Source organism: Homalodisca vitripennis, chromosome 4 (assembly GCF_021130785.1).
Source record: "Homalodisca vitripennis isolate AUS2020 chromosome 4, UT_GWSS_2.1, whole genome shotgun sequence".
NCBI classification, from domain to species: Eukaryota; Metazoa; Arthropoda; class Insecta; order Hemiptera; family Cicadellidae; genus Homalodisca; species Homalodisca vitripennis.
The window spans coordinates 165,166,197-165,188,649 of record NC_060210.1 but is presented as its reverse complement, the minus strand read 5'-3'; the positions used below and the strand labels follow the sequence as shown (position 1 = coordinate 165,188,649).

General features: G+C 30.7%; 1 protein-coding gene across 5 annotated transcripts in view; it reads left to right on the top strand.

Moving 5' to 3' along the window:
- LOC124360530 (beta-1,4-glucuronyltransferase 1) overlaps nt 1–20,755 on the top strand; it is a 54,288-nt gene extending 33,533 nt beyond the window's left edge. For 3 of the 5 annotated variants that reach the window (XM_046814237.1, XM_046814239.1, XM_046814238.1), the window contains 7 exons: nt 848–967; nt 1,134–1,174; nt 2,550–2,689; nt 3,581–4,353; nt 10,362–10,604; nt 12,170–12,408; nt 14,043–20,755. In XM_046814237.1, coding sequence (XP_046670193.1) covers nt 920–967; nt 1,134–1,174; nt 2,550–2,689; nt 3,581–4,353; nt 10,362–10,604; nt 12,170–12,367 — 1,443 coding nt within the window. In that variant the 5' untranslated portion in view covers nt 848–919 and the 3' untranslated portion in view covers nt 12,368–12,408; nt 14,043–20,755. Of the gene's footprint in view, nt 1–847; nt 968–994; nt 1,175–2,549; nt 2,690–3,580; nt 4,354–10,361; nt 10,605–12,169; nt 12,409–14,042 lie in introns of those variants that run through there. The other 2 variants (XR_006922248.1, XM_046814236.1) reach the window with 2 other exon arrangements.
- The last annotated feature ends 1,698 nt before the right edge of the window (nt 20,756–22,453 follow it).

The following is a 22,453-nucleotide window of genomic DNA, read 5'->3' as shown; positions in this document are numbered from 1 at the left end:
GACTGATTGCTATTAGAACATTTTCACATATCTAGTGGTGAATGAAGAGAAATACAATTTATGTTCCTACTCTTACTGACTGATTGCTATTAGAACATTTTCACATATCTAGTGGTGAATGAAGAGAAATCAATTTATGTTCCTACTCTTACTGACTGATTGCTATTAGAACATTTTCACATATCTAGTGGTGAATGAAGAGAAATACATTTATGTTCCTACTCTTACTGACTGATTGCTATTAGAACATTTTCACATATCTAGTGGTGAATGCAGAGAAATACATTTATGTTCCTACTCTTACTGACTGATTGCTATTAGAACATTTTCACATATCTAGTGGTGAATGAAGAGAAATAAATTTATCTTCCTAGTCTAACTAACTGATTGCTGTTAGAATATCTTTGTAAATATATACATGGTGCTTTATAATATGTGTGTAGATGTTAGTTGCATATAATGAATGATGAATGAAAAGTTACTACTTCTACTTGCTGTTACTGTGATTTGTACATCATTATTATAAAGATATTGGACTGTAATTTACGGCAGACCTATCTTTACACGTGTTAGATGAATATCTAATTTCACTCAACTGGGTTTGCGGAATTTTTATTTAAATCACCTTTATTATAAAAAGTGGTGTGTGGCAAATATTCTGTGATGTTGTGGGTCCACAATCACTAGCACAGTAAAACCTGGCATACTTCAATCACCCAGACAGTGGCGGTAAAGCCTGGCATGTTAACTTGCCGCAACTGGATGTTGCGCACCAGCATTGTCCTCAACATTGTAATCCTGATGTCAGTTTATCAGCATTCATATGTGTACTGTAACAATGTTCCAGGAGGACTGTATGGTGAGGATGCTATGACGTTGTGGGTCCCCAATCACCAGCACAGTGGCGGTAAAGCCTGGCATGTTAACTCGCCGCAACTGGGTGTTGCGCACCAGCATTGTCCTCAACATTGTAATCATGATGTCCGTTTATCAGCATTCATATGATGTTCCAGGAGGACTGTATGGTGAGGATGCTATGACGTTGTGGGTCCCCAATCACCAGCACAGTGGCGGTAAAGCCTGGCATGTTAACTCGCCGCAACTGGGTGTTGCGCACCAGCATTGTCCTCAACATAATAGTCCTGCTATATGTCGGAACACATGTCGCTTCCAGGTATGTACATGCTTTAATAAATCACATATGAAGTCTCATAACATTCTGTCATGACAATTTTGTTTTAATTTGGAGGATCAGTTAATTATAACCATGATAAAAATAAATGTAGCTACTTTTAAATAATTAAACATTATTATATATGGTTTTTTTTGTTTATGATCATTAAACTATTTGTTTAACATTACTGCTATCATAGTTACTAATAATGTTTTTACTTTTTAAAATATTATGAGAAAGTGTTATTGTAAAAGTTTAATTCACTCTAAAATGGAGGCAGAAAAATGAATAGTTATAAATACATCTTGTACATTGCTGTGATTCGATATTTGCTCACAAATAACCAATTGGACATTTCGCCTGGTTCTGTCTTCTATGTTGTGCCCATTTTTGAATCATAGATGAATTTGGCAAACATTTGGTAACGTATTAAAGAAAATTATTCCACCAATAACTATACTGGTTGTTTTGTTATTTGGCTTTAACAATTTTCAACAGGCGCCATTTTGATAATATTAAATCAAATAACGCAATTATATTTGTTTTGTTTTCTTCTAATTTGTCATAACTTATGTGCAAAATTTGGTATCTGTATCATTTATTAGTTCTAGAGATAATAATCTTTTTATTACAAATACAAAAAGGTTGCTAGGGACTAAACAACACATTTCTCGACCCTATGTATATAGAACATTTTGGTTTATAATCATGAGTACTATCAGCCTCAGAAGCATATATGCATATATATATATATATATAATTTTGTGGTGTGTCATTTGTTTTAAGGTTTCAAGGTAATGGTAGTTTCAAATTTCAAAATTAATAATTCCAGAATATATATATATATATATATATATATATATATATATGTATATATATATATATATATATATATATATATATATATTATTTTGTGGTGTGTCATTTGTTTTAAGGTTTCAAGGTAATGGTAGTTTCAAATTTCACAATTAATAATTCCAGAATATATATATATATATATATATATCCAACATGTTTGTGTAATTTATTGTTTTTAAGAGAACTGAGTTTGAAAGTAAAAACTTCCCCATGTAATTCTGTTCTATGTTCTAATCAACCAGATAATAGAGTTTTTTTTAATGTGGATACTGAATAAAATATTACATTTTGTACCCGAATTTGTAAAAAAGAAACTCTTATATTTAGTTTTGGTTAGTCCAAAATTATTTGTTGTGTAAAAGTGTAAAGGCAAAAAGCATCATAAAAGATTTAAATATTTATTATAAAAATTGTAATGCTATTCGTTTTATAAGTGTGCAGAAAAATTGTGAATTAATGGAAATCACAACTTGTAAGAAAAATGTTTTAAGAACTAAATGTACATATTTGGTTTCAGAAATGGAGGGGTGGACATGTTGGAGGAAATGCAGGCTGGTGGACGCAGCTTGGCATCACTGGAGATAACCCAGGACTCTGCACTTCCTGCAGTGGTTGGCTCAGATAACCCAGAGACTCAGGCTGCCGCCCTCGTACAGGGTATATTACTTAGTTCTAGCAACCTTTGCATGATATTCTAAAACTTTATGTTATTTCACTGTTAAATGATTGTAATGTACATTTTCTTGCAAACGCAAAGAAAATATTATTTTGCTGATTGTGGAAAGATTGAACCAAATTACGAGTATTAATCAATGGCAGTGCCTATTTGAACAATACAAAACACATAATATATAATAAAAACGTAATGATAATTAATAAACATCAAACTGAAAGTAATAAATAGGTGTAAGCATAAATTAATATAATTGGATTGAAGATTAAATCACGATCAGGGTTCAGGTAATTTGTAATTTTGTTTAATAACTTATTACAAAATATACAATCAAGTTACTGCATATAAACACATACAATTATTACCTGAAATAAATTCATGGACACTGTAAAAAACATGTAATATTGGAACTAATTATATACTTTCAAAAATGAAATAAAAAGCCAATATTGGATAAGTCAAATGAGGATAATAAGAGTATAGTATTACAAGATTTGGGGTTTTTCTTGAAAAAATCAATATGCAAAAGTATATGCCAGAAAATTTTAATTTAATTTAAAACATTTTAATTTCTCATAAAAATGTTATTATATAGGCCAATAGTTATGTACAAAAATGTTTTAATATTTATATTCTTAATTACCTTTTGTTATTACATTATATTTACTATTGTATCAAAAACACTAAAATGTTCACATGTTTAAAGTCTTTGTGTCAGTCACCAGTAGAACAGGTTTGTTTTGTTAAAGAATAAAAATTCATATATAATTTTATAAAGTTCTTATCTTATACATAATAATAAATTATTTTGGTAAATATTTTGTGGAACTTAACAATTTCTTTCTTCTAAAATAAGCTACTTTTATGATGTATAGGCACAACATCAGCCCCAGGCATGCGGCACAGTACAACGGTGGCAACCTCCACGGAACATAAGGAGATGAGCAGCACTGAGGAGATGGAGTCCCTTAACACGCTAGAGGAGATCATCGGGTGTAAGGATCGGGAGGCGGTACCACGGACTGAGCAGCGTGGGGACTACTGGGTACTGTACAACTATGTACGGGCTGCGAGACACTTCCATTGCTGGGAGAGTATCACCTACACCACACATGCAGACTTCACCTTCCTCGACAACCTGGAGACTCTGCTGGATCGGTGGCAAGGTCCTATTTCGCTGGCCTTGCACGCACCTGGTACCGACTTCATGCCCACTCTCAACACCATCCGCTACTTGCGCGAGTGCACCTCGTCACCGATAGCCGACTACGTCACTTTCCATGTGTATTTTCCTAGTAAACATGTTCCAAAACAAGTTCCTCGTGTAGACAAAGTGTTTGATGAACATTTTAATTGTTCTAATCCCCCACCGTGGGTCACAATGCCAGCAAACACCATTTATAAAGCTCAGAAGAAGCTGCTCTATCCTGTGAATGTTGGTAGAAACATTGCGAGAGAGAGTGCGGTAACTCATTATATTCTTCCTAGTGACATTGAGTTGTATCCTAGTCCAGGAGTTATTCCTGATTTTCTAGATATGGTGAGGAGGCAAGATCCACCTCTACAACACAAACGCCCCAAAGTGTTTCCTCTTTCAATTTTTGAATTGGAATCAAATATGAATCTTCCTGTCAACAAGAGTGATCTGGTAAGTGATTATCCATTTTTTGTCTTATTCTGTCCCTAAAGACTTTTATGTAATTCCATGTAAAGTCAACGTATGTAAAAATAGTTTTGGTCCTTGACCCCTCAGTTTTTGATGATTTTTGTATATGTAAGTTGTACCTACCAAGACTAGTAAAAATGCAAAATATTACATTTTTCTGCCATTTTGAGTTACAGACTTTTGAAAACCCACAAAAGGCAGATTTTGGTAATGTCTCAGTATATTGTAATCACCATAGCTAAAAAACTAATAGAGCTAAAGAGCTCAAATTTGTAAAAAATTGAACTTCCATTTGAAATGCTTTTTAATTTGATATATCACTTGACTAGGTTTTTTTATATTTTAAATTCTTCCAAAAAAATACATCTCCTTTAATTTTGTTAGAAAATATATGTTATTTACATTATAACTGATTACATATATGCAAAATTTCAGAATGGGACGTAAATGGGTTCTTATTTTCTTTTTAATACATGTTTACTGGTGTACACTAGGTTGGTGTGAGGAGCCATTGCTATGTACATTAAGGTGTGTTATGCAACAGACAGTTAGGTGTGAAATTATCTCCCTTTGGTAGACAATGTTTTTATCCATTTGATTAAAACATCTAAATTACGTAGGAAAACATTTTTATGTATCTTGATAATACATTTTTAAATAAAGTGCTAACCTTTAATCCTTCAAAGCTTTTATTGTAATACAATTTTTCTCCTGTGGCGAACAATTAAATTAAATTTTTTGAACCCTTCTCATTAATTACAAGAGTGTTTCCTGGTACCCCTATTACATCTCTTGGTATAGTGGTGTAAAATTTACCAATTTTGGTGTAATAAAACAGTGCTGTATTGCAATATTTTGTGTAAAATGTTTATACATGTTATTTTCTGTCTCAATAGGCTATAATCAGCCTCTAAGAATTTTCATTTACTACTGTCACAAAACCAGAAGCGATATATTCTGAACCAGTTGGTGTTACTTGGTAAACTGACATTATACACTCAAGGGATTTATCCTGACTGAAATGAGATGTAAATTACTATCACTTGACTTCAATCCTAAAAATTCCTTTATGCAAACACAATTATAAACATTTTTGTATCCTTGTACTGAGAGGTGTTGCCATTAGAGAAGGAAATGATCTTTTTAACAGGAAAAGGCACAGCCTTCTTCAAGATTTGTAAAAGTTTTTTCTAGAAAGTATAAAGGCAACTGTGTTGTGTACCAGACAATCTGATATGGACCATATTGAAGATGTTTCAATTTTCCCTTCAATTTGTAATAAATAATGAAGGAGTGTAAGGTAGCTTGGCTGGTAGTCCAGAGAAAGGATTGTATCTCATATTGTATGGTTAAGGAATAATGTTTGACCAAATCACAATTAATTAATAGCCTACATGGCCTTCTGTTAAGTTTTTGATTTGATTTCACTATACTGATTAACTATAAATGTATGTAGTTGAAGCCTTTAATATGTTTCTAAAAATTACAATAACATTTCTGGTGCTTTTGTACTACTGTTTCCATCAAACTCCTATTTACAGTTTATTTTTGTTAGTACCTTCATCTATTATAACATTTTAAATTTGTTATACAGTTATAGTCTTGAAATTCACTAACACTTGGGTATTCTGTACACACATTGATGTAACAGTCCTGGGAAAGTGGATTCTACATTATCTTGACCAAACACGAGGAGTGATCGAAATTTAAAGATATTCATCATCTAAGACAAAATTTTGCATTTTTGCTCCAGTCATCATTAATTTTATGTTTTAGTGCAATGTGCAGAAACACAAATTTCATGTGTTCCACTTTATCCAGGAAGGATGTAGTCCTTGGGCCTAAGGTTACAAATCTTTGAAAAATTAATTTGACTTGTTTGGAATTTTTCTTCAAATAAAAGATATATTTCTTAGAAATTTACTAAAACTAATCACTTTGTACCTGTACCTTTATATCTTTATTTCTAATGGTGAAATGATCTGTTTTCCAGACATCATTCTAATAATGTCATTAGAATTGTAAATATCTTACACCAATTCAGCAACATTCTGGTTCAAAATTCTTAAAGGACAGACTTTCATTTTCTACTTTTCAGAATCCAACCTGTCTGTATTATTGAATACACTCTTTTCAAGAATTACAAAACGTAATATTGAAAAGATGTGGTCCAGCAATGCTACATTCATACATAAACTAGTTATATTGTCAAAATAAAAACTATTAATAAAACTTTTATCTAAAAATTAATTTAAAACTTATTTAGGATTTAACTAAAAATGTTTTCATATGTAAATTTAGAAGTATTAACCAAATTAGACATAAAACACTGACTGGCAAAGGGAGATAGTTTCACATCTAACTGATTGCAGAACACAGTACCTTACTTAATGTACATAGCTGCTCACACCAAACTGCTGTGTACTCCAGTAACAACAATTTTTGTTCTTTTTTTTTTCCTTCATGAGGGAAAAGGACAGTTTGTCCCCACACTTAGTCCTAAAAGGACCTTTGCGCCTCCCTTACTTTAATTTTGTGCCCTCAAAGTCCGAGGCTTTTGCAAAAACCAATCAGATTTGAGGGCTCCTGTTCTCTGATATCCTTAACAAAATATAAAAAAAATAACACATTTACGTCCATTCTAAAATTTGGCATATATGTAGTCAGGTATAGTGTGAATAACATATACTTTTATCGAAAAAATTGAAGGGAACGTATTTTCAAAAACCCCTATTGGGAGAATTCAAAACATTAAAAATATAAAAACATGGTCAAGTAATATATCAAATTAAAAAGCATTTCAAATAGAAAAGGATGCCACAAATTTGAGCTCTTTAGCTTTAGTAGCTATGGTGATTAGAAAATACTGAGATATGACCAAAAACTTCCTTTTTGTGGGTTTTTAAAAACCTACAACACAAAAACTTTAAGGTAGAAAAATGTAAAATTTTGCATTTTAACCCTTGAGTAGTATTCCCGCAACAGATTGGGGACCACCCTACGTGTGTAATCCAGATAACCGTGCGGGAAGCGCTATGACTCTACAGTTTTCACAACAATGTTTCATGATGAATAATCTCTTGCTTGAATACAAATGTGTTCTAGTGGAATAAATAAGAAACAGTTACAAGTAGTTATTTCGTTCCCTTTGCAGTTGTTCAGTTCTGTCAGATTGCAGTTGTTCTTTTATTTATTTCTTTCAGACCCAATTCAGGCTATATGACGGTATTCAATCAGTTGTTCCAAGTAATCAGCTGATTCTGTTTCTGTTTGAGTAGTCAATACAGGTTGTAACCTCACTTTTATGTTACCGGTTGCCCTGATTGTAAACGTTTTGTTATGTTTACCATGAGTAAATAATCATGGCTGTTTGTGTAATTAATTATGTAAAATGGAGAGAGAAAGACTTACAGACACATTTTTGGCTAAGATGCTCCCCTGAGACTTACTGCTTGGCATTTTCTCGCTACCATCCCTGCTACAGATAAGAAGGACAAGCCGAAGAGAGCATGCCACGTGTGCAGGTAGACAAGGGTCGGAGAGCAGCAGTGCCGGGACACCATGTGCAGGGATTGCGATGTTCCCCTTTGTGTGTCCGACTGTTTTCGCGCCTTTCATACCATCAAAGATTTCTGAGGAGACTTGTGTACTGTTACTAACTTGTACCTTAGTATGTTTATGAGAAAATGCTCAATATTTTATTTTATTCTCATATTTTGTAAATTTAATAATTTTTGTGCATAATTAGATTAATTACGGTATAAATACAAAAACAACTTCAAAAACGTGTATTTGAGTGTTTTTCATAACACTTCTACTGCGGTAAACCCAAAACATTAAAAAACAAAATTAAAAATTAAAAAAACTCACTTTTCAGTGCACTCTTACTGAGGAAAAACCCACAAGTCAATGTGTTAACTAGTCTTGGTATATACAACTTCCATACACAAATTTTCAAAATCTGATAGGTCAGGGTCCAGACTATTGGTTGATTAAACATGGAATGACCCTGTTATATTATACTTAGGTTTGTGGGTCAACTTGGGTTTTTGGGTTATATTATATTTGGAAGGGGTCCTTCCACTTGAATTTCCTGAATCCTGTTGTTCCCTTGTAATCGCATTTATTCTTAACAAAAATGCATTGATATAAATAAAATCTTTGTGTGAACTTATTTGGACTACTACATAAATGTTTTTCTTATAATTTTTGAGCAAGCATTATAATGAGCTCAAATTACTTGGAAACCCAAAAAATAAAATTACAAATTTATATTTTTTTTGTTTGGATGTAAACTAAAATTAACAAAAATACTTGTACTTTTTTATATATATAGATGTTCATCCTTTTGGGAGTTGAAGAAACTAAGAACTGGACTGGCATCTTAGAATCGACAAAAATTTATCATAACTCATTATCTATTTTAGAGTCTACAAACTAGTCATCTGCCAACAGCAAAGAACCAATCGATGGATTCCCGTGTACCAGGTTGAGGGTTTATTCACACCAAAGAATACTACCCTTTTCAATCCAGCTGTGGTATTAGTTTCAATTAGATTTAATAAACTAATAGTGTTTTGGAAATCAACACTATTGCAGTGTTTTCAAATAAAGTTTTAACACTTTCAGGAGTAATGATATACTGGAATATTACCAGCAGCACTACACTCTTGAGGAAGCTCACAATAGATAAAATTGCACTCAGGAGTGAACAATTTTTTATAACATTTAGACTAAAACAGTTTTATTGAGTAAAAAATCTAATTCTGCTAATATATAAATGTTATTATTGTGAGAAGGAAAATTAGCTATCCTTTTTGTTTTCCCATACTATAGTGTGGCTCTGTTACTATATACATCTAAAGAATGTTGAAATGTGTCTGTGCCAAAAACTTCTTGCGAATATTGTCAGGGATGTTAACGCTAAACAAGCATATATTTTATTGTTTGTCAGTTACAAGCAAGAACTGGGCTGGTTATTTTGCATGCCACCTAGTGCAAGTAGCCGACAATAGCGTATCTCAAATTTTAGCTCCTCATCACATTACTGAATCAGCTGTAATGGCGTACTTCCCTCTCTCCCTTTTGTATATAACAATCCCCCAATCTTCCTCCAATAACCATCCTCGAAAAACCTTGTTCTCCTTCAGTATGAATAAAACAACAGTTGGGTCAAATTACTTACAAAATATACTGGTACATTTGGACTTCTCTAGTCCAAATAAATTATGTATTGTTACGTCATTACTCCTTTCCTACTGAAACTCATAATCTTCAAAGTGTTAAATATAATTGAAACCTCCATTTTTATTACACATGGGCATGAATTAGTTCCTTATAGGTATATGGATTTTTAAATAGATACAAATTATGTCCCTGAAAAACATTTTACAAAACATATATTTAATTATTGGAATGAATCTTAATTTGTCATGCAGGATTCAAAATTTATGGTATAAAGCCTACGTATTATACATTTTCATTTACTTGGTGTTAAAGGGCTGAAATTAGCTATCCATTTCCAATTAATTAGCATATCCAATTTAGGAGCCCTTCTGGATAAAAACAGTTAATATTTAATATAGTTTAATTTTCGAAAGGAGATTCCTGCCGAACTGTAGACCTCCATTATGTCAAAATTAATAAGACTTCAAATTTTTGCAATGTTAATTTAATATTTAAAGGGAATTCCTCTATTGGTCTCATGAAATACTAGATTATATTCAGAACACATTGCAACTCCTGAACTACTAGCAAGGTAATACCCATTCAAGTAGGAGAATTGAAATACTAGTCAGTCTTTATTACAAAGAAATGTAAAACTATTTGATGCATTATAAACATTACTACAAGTCATATTTTTTTGTAATAATTGAAATATTAAATTAGTGCACAAATCATTACCTGAAAGAAATTTCTTGATTATATACAGTTATTTGTTTAAATGTTGTTAAGTAATGCATTTTGATTCTCTATTGCGCTTTGTCCAGGTCTCTATGTTAAGAAATGGCACAGCCATACCTTTCCACAAGAAAGTGTGTCCTGGCTGTCACAACGTGCCCAAGTCTAAGGAGTGGCAGAACGCCCCTCCCGGTGAAGGACTGAAAGTATTCCATATTGGAAAACGAACTGGATATTTTGTGCACTGGGAGCCGATATTCATAGGCACTCATGAGGATCCGTTGTACGATGAGAGGCTGAGTTGGGAGGGAAAGAGTGACAAGATGACTCAGGTAAGAATTTATTTCGTTGATGGATTATAAGGAGCTTACTTATATTTATTAAACTATAAATTTAGCATTATAAACTTATTACTAAAATGTTATATTAATATATTAGCCTAGCAAACATCCAACCTAATGTGGTGGTCAGCCAGGGTCTGTAATAAAAAAGCTTTTCAAGAAAATTAAGAGAGATGACTCACATCTATTTATAAGCATTTAATGTTTTGATATGTTTTTAGTATATTTTAGTTTAAATTGTTTTTATGTACATTAGTATTTGTTACAATAATAAAAATATATAACTATTGTTAAAGACGATAGAATTTTATTCTTTTTCTTGGTTCTAATATATATAAGGTGACAGAATTAAAGTCTAGATGCATCAAATTATTGGTATTATAATATTAATTTAATATGGTTTTAATGATCTAAATCAAATAATGTTACAACTGTACTTTTTATCTTAATTAAATATAGGTACAATGCAATACAAAGTAATAATTCTTGTGGCATAAAGAATTATGTTAAAATAGGGTTTCCAAAAGATGTTTTGTGTCAACACTTATTTTTAATTACTGCAAGAAAAATAGATTATAATATTTTCAGTGCTCACAGCTAATAGCCTACTAGAATGAGCAATGTTTTCTCATCTGTATATTGTTCCTCAAAATATAGATTTGGTTCCCTGCTAATGTTAATCAAGGTACAAGATAATCCTTTTTCTCCCAGTTCCTTTTACTGTAATTATATTGTACTATTACCAAATGCCAGTTAGTTGATAAATAGTTTTATTATTGTAAGTAGCAATCTAAACAAGATAGAGCCAGTAAGTTTGATAGAGTACCTAATTTATGGACATCCTGTATAAAATAGTGGTAAAACAATGGTAGTTTTATCTTACTTACATTACATTACTTTATCTTAAAATCAAACCCGTTTTCCCTTTTTTTGTGATAGAAGCTGCAGTATCTAAAGAAATCATGACTTTAACATTGCAAGTACTTTTCTAAAGCAAGGAGTACTGTAGTGTAATAGGCGTATTTACAAGTGTAGATAGTGTGTATAGTCTTCTTTTACTGTAAAAGTTTCTTGTATTTGCCCTGAGGCAGAAGCTTCTTGAATATACTGCTGTTATTTGGAATAAAAACTGGGAGTAGCAAAAATATTACAGAGATGTACAGAAATGATGCAGAGAACATTGTTCATTTAGGAGATCTGAAATTGTTTGAAGACTGGTGGAGTGGATTTACATCAGAAAGAATACTGAATATACCTTTTATTGATATATCAAGTATGTCCATTTCTTTCTCTCTATTTTGATTATAGTGAAGGAGATAATGCTTGCTACCATAAATTTTTAGTGTCTGTCTTACAAAAATTTGTTGAAAATGCTTAAACATAGAATATTATTGATATCTTAAAATACAGCTTTACATTTCCTCAGTAGTCCAAATAGACAAGATGAAATATTTCCTATAGCATACTCTAAGTTATTGATAAGTTAGAATTTCTCTAACATAAGTACGAGAACAAACTTGTTTGTTATAACTTCAAAGGAATTTTGTTTTTTACAGGGTTACATCCTATGTGTTTTGGACTACGAATTCCAAATTCTTGACAATGCTTTTTTGGTACATAAGCCAGGAATTAAGACACTAAAGAAAGATCCAGCAAGAGCACTTCTTGCTGGAAAAACTAACTCTCTGATTCGCAAGATCATCTTCCCGGAGCTGAGGGTGCTGTTTGGTGTAAGAAAGGGTTGTGCTGTCTGACATTCACACTTTCACTCTCACTTCCAAGGAATTACACCTAGGTAATTATTGGTTTTCTTCAGTTAATGGATTAAATTAGGCTACCATTTATTTTTAAACCAATCCAATACCTTGGATGTTCAAAATGTGTACTGTTTGCATTAACCCAAATAGATTTTGCATTGAATGAATCTGAGAATGATAAGTACTATTATATGACAGTAAATGGAGTGTTACCATAAAACGATTAATAGATACTTACAGCTAAATAAATAACTAAGTAAATTGACAGTTTATTTTCTTTTTAACTAATATGTAATGAAGTGTTTTGATTGAATTTGATAAATTAATTACAATAAAGTGAAAAAATGGAAAAGTTTAAAATCAGAGATTACAAATGTAAATATACGGAAACCAAATTTAATATTTAAATTATAGTTGATAAAATGATAAAATTGATGTTCTTCAGGTGTCGGACTGCCATCTTGAGCAGTAGAGTTACAATATTCATACATTTAGTGGTGGTTGATTGTGCCAGATATTTTGAAAAGTTTGAAAATTTGTGCAGTCAATAAATCATTGGAAGATAAATCTGATTATTAATGTGAATTAAAAATATTTCTTTACATTAAATTTTGTAATAAAAGTCATGATAAATTTTTTCTTGAATTTAGACATTATAAATATTCTGATATCATCAAGTTTTATAATTCTTTATCATGGAGTTGACATCTCTCTCTGTCCGTTGAATAGTTGCTTTTACTTGTTTTAATTAATTTATCATTTTGGAAAGCATCCCAAATCATTATTGATCAAAGAGAGCTTAAAGATATTCCTATTGTTGAGAATCTTTCATACTCTAATGATTGTCTGGAAGTAGTTGAAGAAATGTACGGTTTAAATCTCAAATATTATGACTGAAAATAGCGAGTTGTTGTTTTTGTTTATGAATGGTTACACAGGGTGTGATACAAAATCTAGTTTTTTCAATAGGAAAATCAACGGCATTCCTCAAACTAATAAAGCTTGAGATGTGCGCTGTTGCAGTTATAGTGTTTTGTTCAGGTTGTAAACAACAATCAGGTATTGAGGAAGCTGACAGAAAACCATGCTTATGTTCTATGATTGCAAATCACTGGGAATTATAAAACTCACCATGTCATCGAATTTTCTGCTGGGAAAGTAGTTTGTAGGGAAAGTTGTCACACCAGAACATCTGCTCCAACTGATCCTTCCAAAAAGTACCATAGCTTTCGAGCCTAGCTTAAAATAAGATTATTGAAAGACACAGAGGAAGAAAACAAAGCAGACGAAACTATGCCCACTAATAATAATTTCAATGGGCATGCTATCTGAAAATAATTCCTGGTACTCTATGACTTATCATGTAATGGGCTGTCCTGTTCATCAGCTTGTGAGAGGATTATAAAATAAATAGTAGCAAGAACAATAAACCTACTTAAAGAAGAGTAACAAATTTGAGGCTTTTATATGAATCCTAACATTCTTAGATTGGTCAAATAATAAATAATTAATGTACACTGTGTAGAATCTATAAAATAAATATTAAAAGTATCTAATTTTTACTTTATTTGAGTCACTAACTGTACTAATTGGTAATATTTAGTCAGCCATTTTAGTATTTCATTAAAGTAGTGCTGTTGTCATTAAATCTAATTAATTTTTTACCTAACAGGTGACAAGAAGTGAATACCGGTGTCAACAAAAGACACTTCATCTTGCTGCAAGATTGATTTAGTCAAAGAGTCTGGTTTTTCTCTGACCACAAGTCAGGAATGTGCTTTTCTTCACCAATTAGGACGGAGATAGTGTCTTAAGTAGCTGTAAACCATATCATTTGTAATTTTAATTATACTCACATTTATTATTTGTGTACAGTACATTACTTCTACAAGGTTGTGATTCACTCAATAATATATCAGATCAGTTTATTCCGCCAAGGTTACACTAATCTTTCTTGTAAAGTTAAATGCAAAAAAGGAGATGATATTCTATAATTTTATACAGTTTGTATAAAGTATTGTATTTTCATGTTTAATTTTACAGAGATAGAGTTAATATTGATTGATATAGAGATAAGTTTTGATACAATTTGTTCAGGATGTTTCTGGGAAAGCAAAATCAATTATTTATATTGATTTTATCTTTACAGTTGTATGTGATTAGTAACTAATATTGTATCCATTATTGGTTTACCTTTTAATAACCTTTTAAGTAAAATGCAAAACAAAAGAAAATATTGTGTTTCATCATATGACATTATTTATATTTTGTGAATAAATTTAGATTTAAAAAAAATTTAGCATATAAATCATACAAGCAGTCTAAAATTGAGGGTGGGAAACAAAAACTGACATATCATGTCCCAATATAATAAAGTAATAATAATTATGTCTAAGATCCATTGATGCTCTCTTAATTTGTTACAAGGGGTCAACCCTTTATTTAAGCTAATTACAACTATTCATTAATCTTCAATCATTATTTTTCCTGAGTGTGGTCCAATAGGATCTGACCTAACTCTCTGATTGGAAAAGTCAGATATTTTCTACCTACCGTTGCAAATGCAATTTAACACATTAGAATGTTATAAAAATCTATAAATATGTACACCAATAGGTCAGTAAATGTTCAAGACTGCAGTTTTAAAACTGTCTACAATATTATATGTGCTATATATGATCACATTAATGTTCAATGTTTATAAATATTTTGTGATAAACTGCAGTCATGATAGCAGCCAAGCAACTTTACTGAAAATAAACCTTTTTCATTAAGCTGTTATTTCTAGAAATACCATTCATAAGCAGATGTGGTTGATATTACTGGAAAGATATTGTAAAAACCTTTCACAATTTGTTGATTTAAAGAATTAATCACGCAAATATTTGCTACGATAATATATCTCAGAAAAATGTATAGGGACATTCTAAACATTCAGTAACATTTTCATTGCTAGATGTTTACGGATAATTTGACCAGATAATTGATTCGTAACAGATATCCATTTCTTTTCATATTCATGTAAAATAGCAGTAAAATAGCACTAGTTAATAAAATGTAGGCTACATTTGGGTTCAAGAATTTTGACACCAGCTGAGTTGTAGGCCTGATTCTATGCCATTCTTTCTGTCTGCTGTTCTATTTTGCATAATGTTGTTCTGGTCATATGATAAGTGCAACCGGTGTTTTGTAATTAATTGTGTTTATGTTGTGATAATAATGAATTAGTATTATTTTGTGTTGTAAAAGGCATTATTGGGTGTTGTGATAATTGAAATGTCTAATAACTGGAGATATTTCACCATGTGGCCAATCAAAATGGTTCAACTCGTTGAGGCCAGACATTTGAGCAATCTAAGGGAAGAGGTGTGACTACGATATTTTACACTAGCTAGATATCCATGCACCGTTCTCAGTCAGTTTAGACACAGCTGGACTAACCTGGTGGATCTGAGCTACATTATCAATCATTCATTATTTTTAAGCAAATGCTTCAACAATAGGTGGTTTAAACAAACATTAAATTATAGATCTCTACTATTTTACCCGCAAGGAAATCTTTTCTAAGAATCTTAAATAGTAACAATATTACACAGGGGAGGATCCACATTCAATCTATACATTATACATAATACAAAGTATTAGACCATTCCCGTCCAAAATATTGTCAAAAAATATTACTGATATTGAATAACAAAAGAATAAATAAAGAACAGCTATTCACACTTTAAATGTTACAACAAATTAAACATTTCAAAAATGTTAAATGAACCACTTAACTAATTGTTAAGAACTATGAGATTTATGATTTAATATTGATTGGTTGCTGATTCTATTACCATTCCATCTAATTAACAGTATATTTTAACATTTATAAGTAAGAAGATGAAGAAACCTATATTTAAAAAACACTGTCATAATAGAGTATGTATCTTAAGGTTAATAATAATTGAAATATTTACAATTTGAAAAATAATTCTATTTTCTGAGTCCAATTATGGATATTTTAATTTGAAAAATAATTACAATTAACTAAAAAATATATAATAACACAAGTTATTTCAAAATTTAGCTTATTCAGTTATGAATTTTGTTATCTAGCAACAAAATTAACAATACAAATCCTTAAATTTGTATTATTGCTATCATAAAACAGGTAATTATAGTAGTTATTTCTTAGAAAGCATAAACACAAAACTAAACAAGCTGTTTTAATCTTTCTCTTGATATTGCAGTAAAATCATTTGTAATTATAGTAGTTATACAAATTCGAGTTTCCATAATTTTGATATGTTTTATTAACTTTGAACTAAATTTATTTTAAAACTATTTTAAATAGTCATTATATTTATTGAGTATATACAAATTCTATTCATTAAGTATATACAATTTATTTGTTTGTGATACAGGTTATTCTTTTTTCACATATATTAATACTTTTTAGCATCATTTGACTCAAATACACATTTCAGATGTAATTGACTTATTTTCCTTTTGCTGCTCTAACTCAGTTACACAAATACATATAGAAATATGTTGTATTTGTATGGTATCTAAAATTCTGTTATAAATGAGAAATAACTGGAGCATTATTTATTCATGTGTATGTATCTAATATATATATATATATATATATATATATATATATATATATATATATATATATAAACTTTTCATTAGATAAGAATGAGTTTAAAATTAAATACTGAATGATATTGTTTTGAAATTGTAAGAAGATACTCTCCATCAGTGTCACTGAAAGTAGATCGTTATCACTAATCTATAAAGGAACCACGAATAAAGCTGATTGTAAAACATTTATTTGCCTTTTGCATGTTTCATATTGCTTTGTTTTCCTTCATGTGAATGTAAAATATAATTGTTGAAATCTGCCTCTTAATTATTCCTGAGTGTTTTGTTTATGACATTTGCGTCCGTAGTGAAAGGCTGTAGTGAGTAACATGTGCCTGCTTGCAAACCATTCCAGCCCATTTTAAACATCAATTTAAGAATCAATCAAAGTTGTGCCTTATTTTATGAATGATTTGCTAGTCTACAAGTACATCTCCTAATTATTCCTAGTGAGAGAAAGAAAAGTATTGTCTCAGAGAACTAGTGAGACCTTTTAACAGAATTATGTAGTTTAGAAATGAATATAGTCTCCTTTTGTGATAGGATGAATGAGTCTTTGGTCATACTGTGTTATGCATCACATTTGAGATAGTTTTATGATCGAAATAGCATATAAATATAGGATTACAAAATATTATTTACTAGAATTTTTGATGTAGTATTGTTTAAATTTTACAAGTTTCTGATTGTTTTAAATGTCATCTAATTCATTTACAATATATTAAACCGTTTAACAGTATGTTTCAGTAGTGATTGAATTCTGCTAGGAATTACTTTAGAATTGTTAACATCAGATATTTGAAAGGATAATAAGATTTTGGACATATGCCATAGTTATATGTTACAAAAAATTATAACAAAAAAGTGTTTTGTGTTGAAATCATAGGATTTCAGAGATTTGCCATTGTTATTTAACTTACGGTAATTGTAGTATAACAATGGCAAATGTCTGAAATCCTATGATGCTTTCAAATCATCAATTGTCAGTAACAAGCTTTAACCCTCTAAGTGCTAGCACATTTTTAGAGATATGGTTTTTTTAAAAATTACATTACATACAATAATGCTTTCAAATATCATGTATTATACTTACATTTTTCGGAAATACAGTAAAACATTTTTTTTTATTGAAGAGGTACAGTTTTTTTAATTTATTTTGTAACAATAATTTCAGAATATACAAATTGTTTCTAATTTGATTCTGAATAACTTAAATGTTGCAGCAAAGGTTTTTTAACAAATAAAATCTGACAATGACGCCCACCATAGTGTCTGATTCAGCTGACTTATATTTCTCATAAGTTACTTTGCATAATCTTCCAAATTAGTAGTCTACTTTCAGTTCAGTCAGTGCATAGAGGAATCTTACTTAACAAAGACCATAAATATTGAATAAACCATTTGTTTGTAACACAACAAAACCAAAAGATATCACAATGCGATGATAGCACTTTGAGGGTTAAACAAAGAATCAAATAGTTAATATCTAGTTTTCATGTTTCAAACAAAAACCATGTTGCAACAGCATTTTGTTACATTAATTCTTTGTTGACCACAATAATATCTGTCCCAGTAATCAACCATTATTGATTGATTTCTTTATTCAAAACTAATTTTGATTTATAATTATTTCAAATCTATAACATATGATGTAATATTACTCTTTATAACCACAACAATATATTTTTAAAACCTTGTTAATCTGTACTGATTAAAGTTAAAAGAAACTAGTGTTAGATTGTCCTTTTTTATATACTTATATTTGTAAATATAAGAAAAATTAGTCTTTAAGCTTACACATCCACAAAATTTTGAGGTGCTATGTGTAGGTGTTTTATATATTCAATTTTATAAGAAGGATTTTATTCAATAATTAAAAGTTCCATATGTAGTGAAATAATTAGATATTTAAACTTTATAGTATGATGTGAAACTATAGTAAGAACATTATTCTTTTGACATCCAGCATAGTAACTTTCAATGAGTAGAAAGAATGAGCAAACATATTTGCATTTTTAACTTAATTACAATGTCATTGCTTTTGCTTTGATGGATTATAAATATTTAGTGATAAAAGAATATTGCATGTAAGGTAGAGTGCTGACAAACAAGTGAAATTCTTAAAAGTAGGGATATATTTTTAAATATACATGTACATATTCTCTTATAAGTATTTACTTTAAGCTTGCATATGTGAAATTTCACTCGTAGTAGATTTTCTAAGATAAATTGTATAAATATTAGATCAATTGTACAATGTATATACTATTTTTAAAATGTAAAATATCATTATTTTAATTGACTTCTGATGGTGGTGGGACAGGGTTAAGTTTCAATTAGCAGATAAAAGATCTACAGACTTTAAAAACCAATTATAAATCGTGTTTCGACTGTGCAAATCTTTTTTGTTTCTTATATTGTTGTTATTGTAAAAAGTATAAAAAATATGTTCATAAAATTGCAATGTACTAAACTAAAATTATAATAAGATTCATAATTTTTGTGCTATGTGTCAAGACTATGAAGTACAATCTATTGATACACTAGAATCTTGTTCAACCAAATTTGTTGGGACTAAAGTAATTAATTTTGTGAAATGAAAATTCTGTTAATAAAGGTATTAAAAAAATATTTTAAAATGTAAATTAAATATTAACAACTTTTTTGTATTAAAATTGATTTGTTTAAACTGAAACTTTGGTTAGTGGAAACTAATGTATTAGTTCTGTATTAAATCAGATTCTGAGAGATCAGTCCATGTAGTTTGGAGTAATATATGAAAACTATAGTAATTGTAATAATTTATTATTTTAGAGGATGTGAAGCCAGGCTTGTCACATTAGTTAACTGTGAAATTTGCAATAATTAAAACTGAATTCTGTTAGATTTTTTTCAAAAATGCAGATTTTGTGTGATTTTTGCAATTTATAAAAACACTATATTACCCTACCATATGTTTAAATATTAAAGAACAACACGTTGGTAACACCATAACTGTGAATTAACTCTGAGTCAGCCAAGATGTTTTCTAGAAGGATTCGCCAAAGTCAATGTATTTAACTATCAGGTCTATTAAAATACACATAGGTAACATCTTAACTGTGAGTAACCTTAGAGTCAGTCTGATTGCTCTCTAGACACGTTTTCCAAAGTCGATATTTTAAACTACCAGACCTATGTTACATGTAGGTAACACCTAAACTGTGAGTAACCTTAGAGTCAGTGTGATTGCTCTCTAGACACGTTTTCCAAAGTCGATATTTTAAACTACCAGACCTATGTTACATGTAGGTAACACCTAATCTGAGGGGTGGAGTAAAGACTTGTTATTCAAGAGTACATGTTATACCAGGTTTTCAGGATTAGGAAACGCTTTTTCAATTAACCCTTTAAGAGATAGAATCATTGTCATATCTCTGTAATCCAGATTCCTTATTGGTATCTGCCACAGACCTAGCACTTGCATGGATAACTCGTTAAGTTTGGGTGTTAAAAGAAAAGTCTAGTCTTATTTCTCAAAACAATCTCTAAACCCCCAGGCAAAGGTTATTTTTGTCTGCTAACTGAAACTTGAGAAGTACTTATTAATTTAGAACCATATGTGCATATAAATTGTACAGATTGTAATTTTAAGCCAGACAGTTTCAAGTGCCACAGTGGGACATGTATGTTCCACAATATGTTTTCTTTGTCATATTTTCATGTAAATGTTAATAGTAAATACCTTTCATTAAATTATATAAATCTTTTTTATGATGCGTTTTATTTAATCCTGAGCTCATAAGGCTGAACATTAGAGTTACTATTTTAAAAGTGATTAGGACTGTCCCCATCAATGACCAGTCATCAATTTCAAAATCAAGTTACACCAGAGTGCATTAATTAATTCTCTGTTGACCAGTGCCAGAAATGTTAAGGTGTAGGAAGATAGTGGTTTGTAGACTTGCTATTCTGTTACACCATAATCAAAACAAAAACTCAAAACAGTAAAAACCTCATCTGTTGCACTGAGTTCTTCCGATCAGCGTCTCAAGCAAAAAAAAACATGACGTTGAATTAAAATACTAAGGGAGCACCACCCTCTCCAACAGTAATCCTCCGCAGTAAACTAAACTTATTGTTAGTTGATCAATCCTTTTACCCCAATATTTTGACATTTGCAGTTTGATATGCTGCACCTGGCAATCCATGGTTTGCCCAGATGTTGAGTGACACATAGTTTTATGCTGTACTCTGTGTATATTCAGCTAGAAAGTATAGATTAACCAGAAGTGTACCCTTCTGGGATAGAAATACAATATTTTCCATGAATAGAGAAATTGTGTCTGGAAAAATAAATAAAGTTGAAACTCATTATGAAAAAGTTATACATAGAAGCAAGTAGATACAAGAAAACTTTTAAAAGGTATCTAATTGAAGGGCCACAGAGAAGAATATTTGGTGTCCATTTTTCTGCTGCATTCAGGTTAACATGGGAATAGCTAGATTACCATACAGATAGTATATTTAACTACAATATCATTCAGGTAAGAAAGATCAGTCACTTAGTTATAACAGAGAAAAGATTGGGGTTAATGGGCAAGAACGTTCATCGACCTACAATATCATTCAGGTAAGAAAGATCATAGTCACTTAGTTATCACAGAGAAAAGATTGGGGTTAATGGGCAAGAACGTTCATCGACCATGCATGGACAAGGGAGATCAATGTCTAATTCACTCCCCTCCCCTCACATCTGATTTATGTTAACCATATAAGTAGTTTTCACCATTGGAGTGTGATAAAAATATGAGCGTTGTAAATGCAAAATCTTACATAAAAATGTCCATAAGCATATCCAGGGAGGGGGGGAGGGTTAGATGTTGTAATCCCTCCCCTTCCATTTATTGATTGTGTTAAAATGAAAGTATACTCAAAGTCGAACCAAGTATCATAGATCAGTTTTGTTTTCAACTCTTTTGATATTTTTACTAAAAAAGCTGATGTAATAAAACACAAGAATTGTGCTTTGTAATTTTTCGGAATAACACAGCAATATTTAGGGGATGACAAATATATAATACAGCCACTATCGCTTTCACACTACCCACACTTAGGGTGAGAGAGACAGGGAGTAATTGCCATGATAATAATAAAGAAATGATGAAGACAGCTAGAACATTTTTAATGGCTAAGCATTAAAATTTTACCCAGTAGAACATGTTTTGTTTACATGAATTCCAGGAATTAAATATAATAAATAATAATAAACAATATGATTTGGAAGGAAATGTTAAGCTCATATTAAAATAAACTCGGGAACTTCTGTAAACAATAAAATACCTTTCCAGCCATGTAACGTCCTGTAGATAAACCGCTAGCAAAGAAACCTGCGCAGAAGCAAATTTCTAAGCAGTACCGCGCAGAGGGGGCCCTCCTCCGGCGGAGGGTTGTGGTGGGGAGTGGGACCAG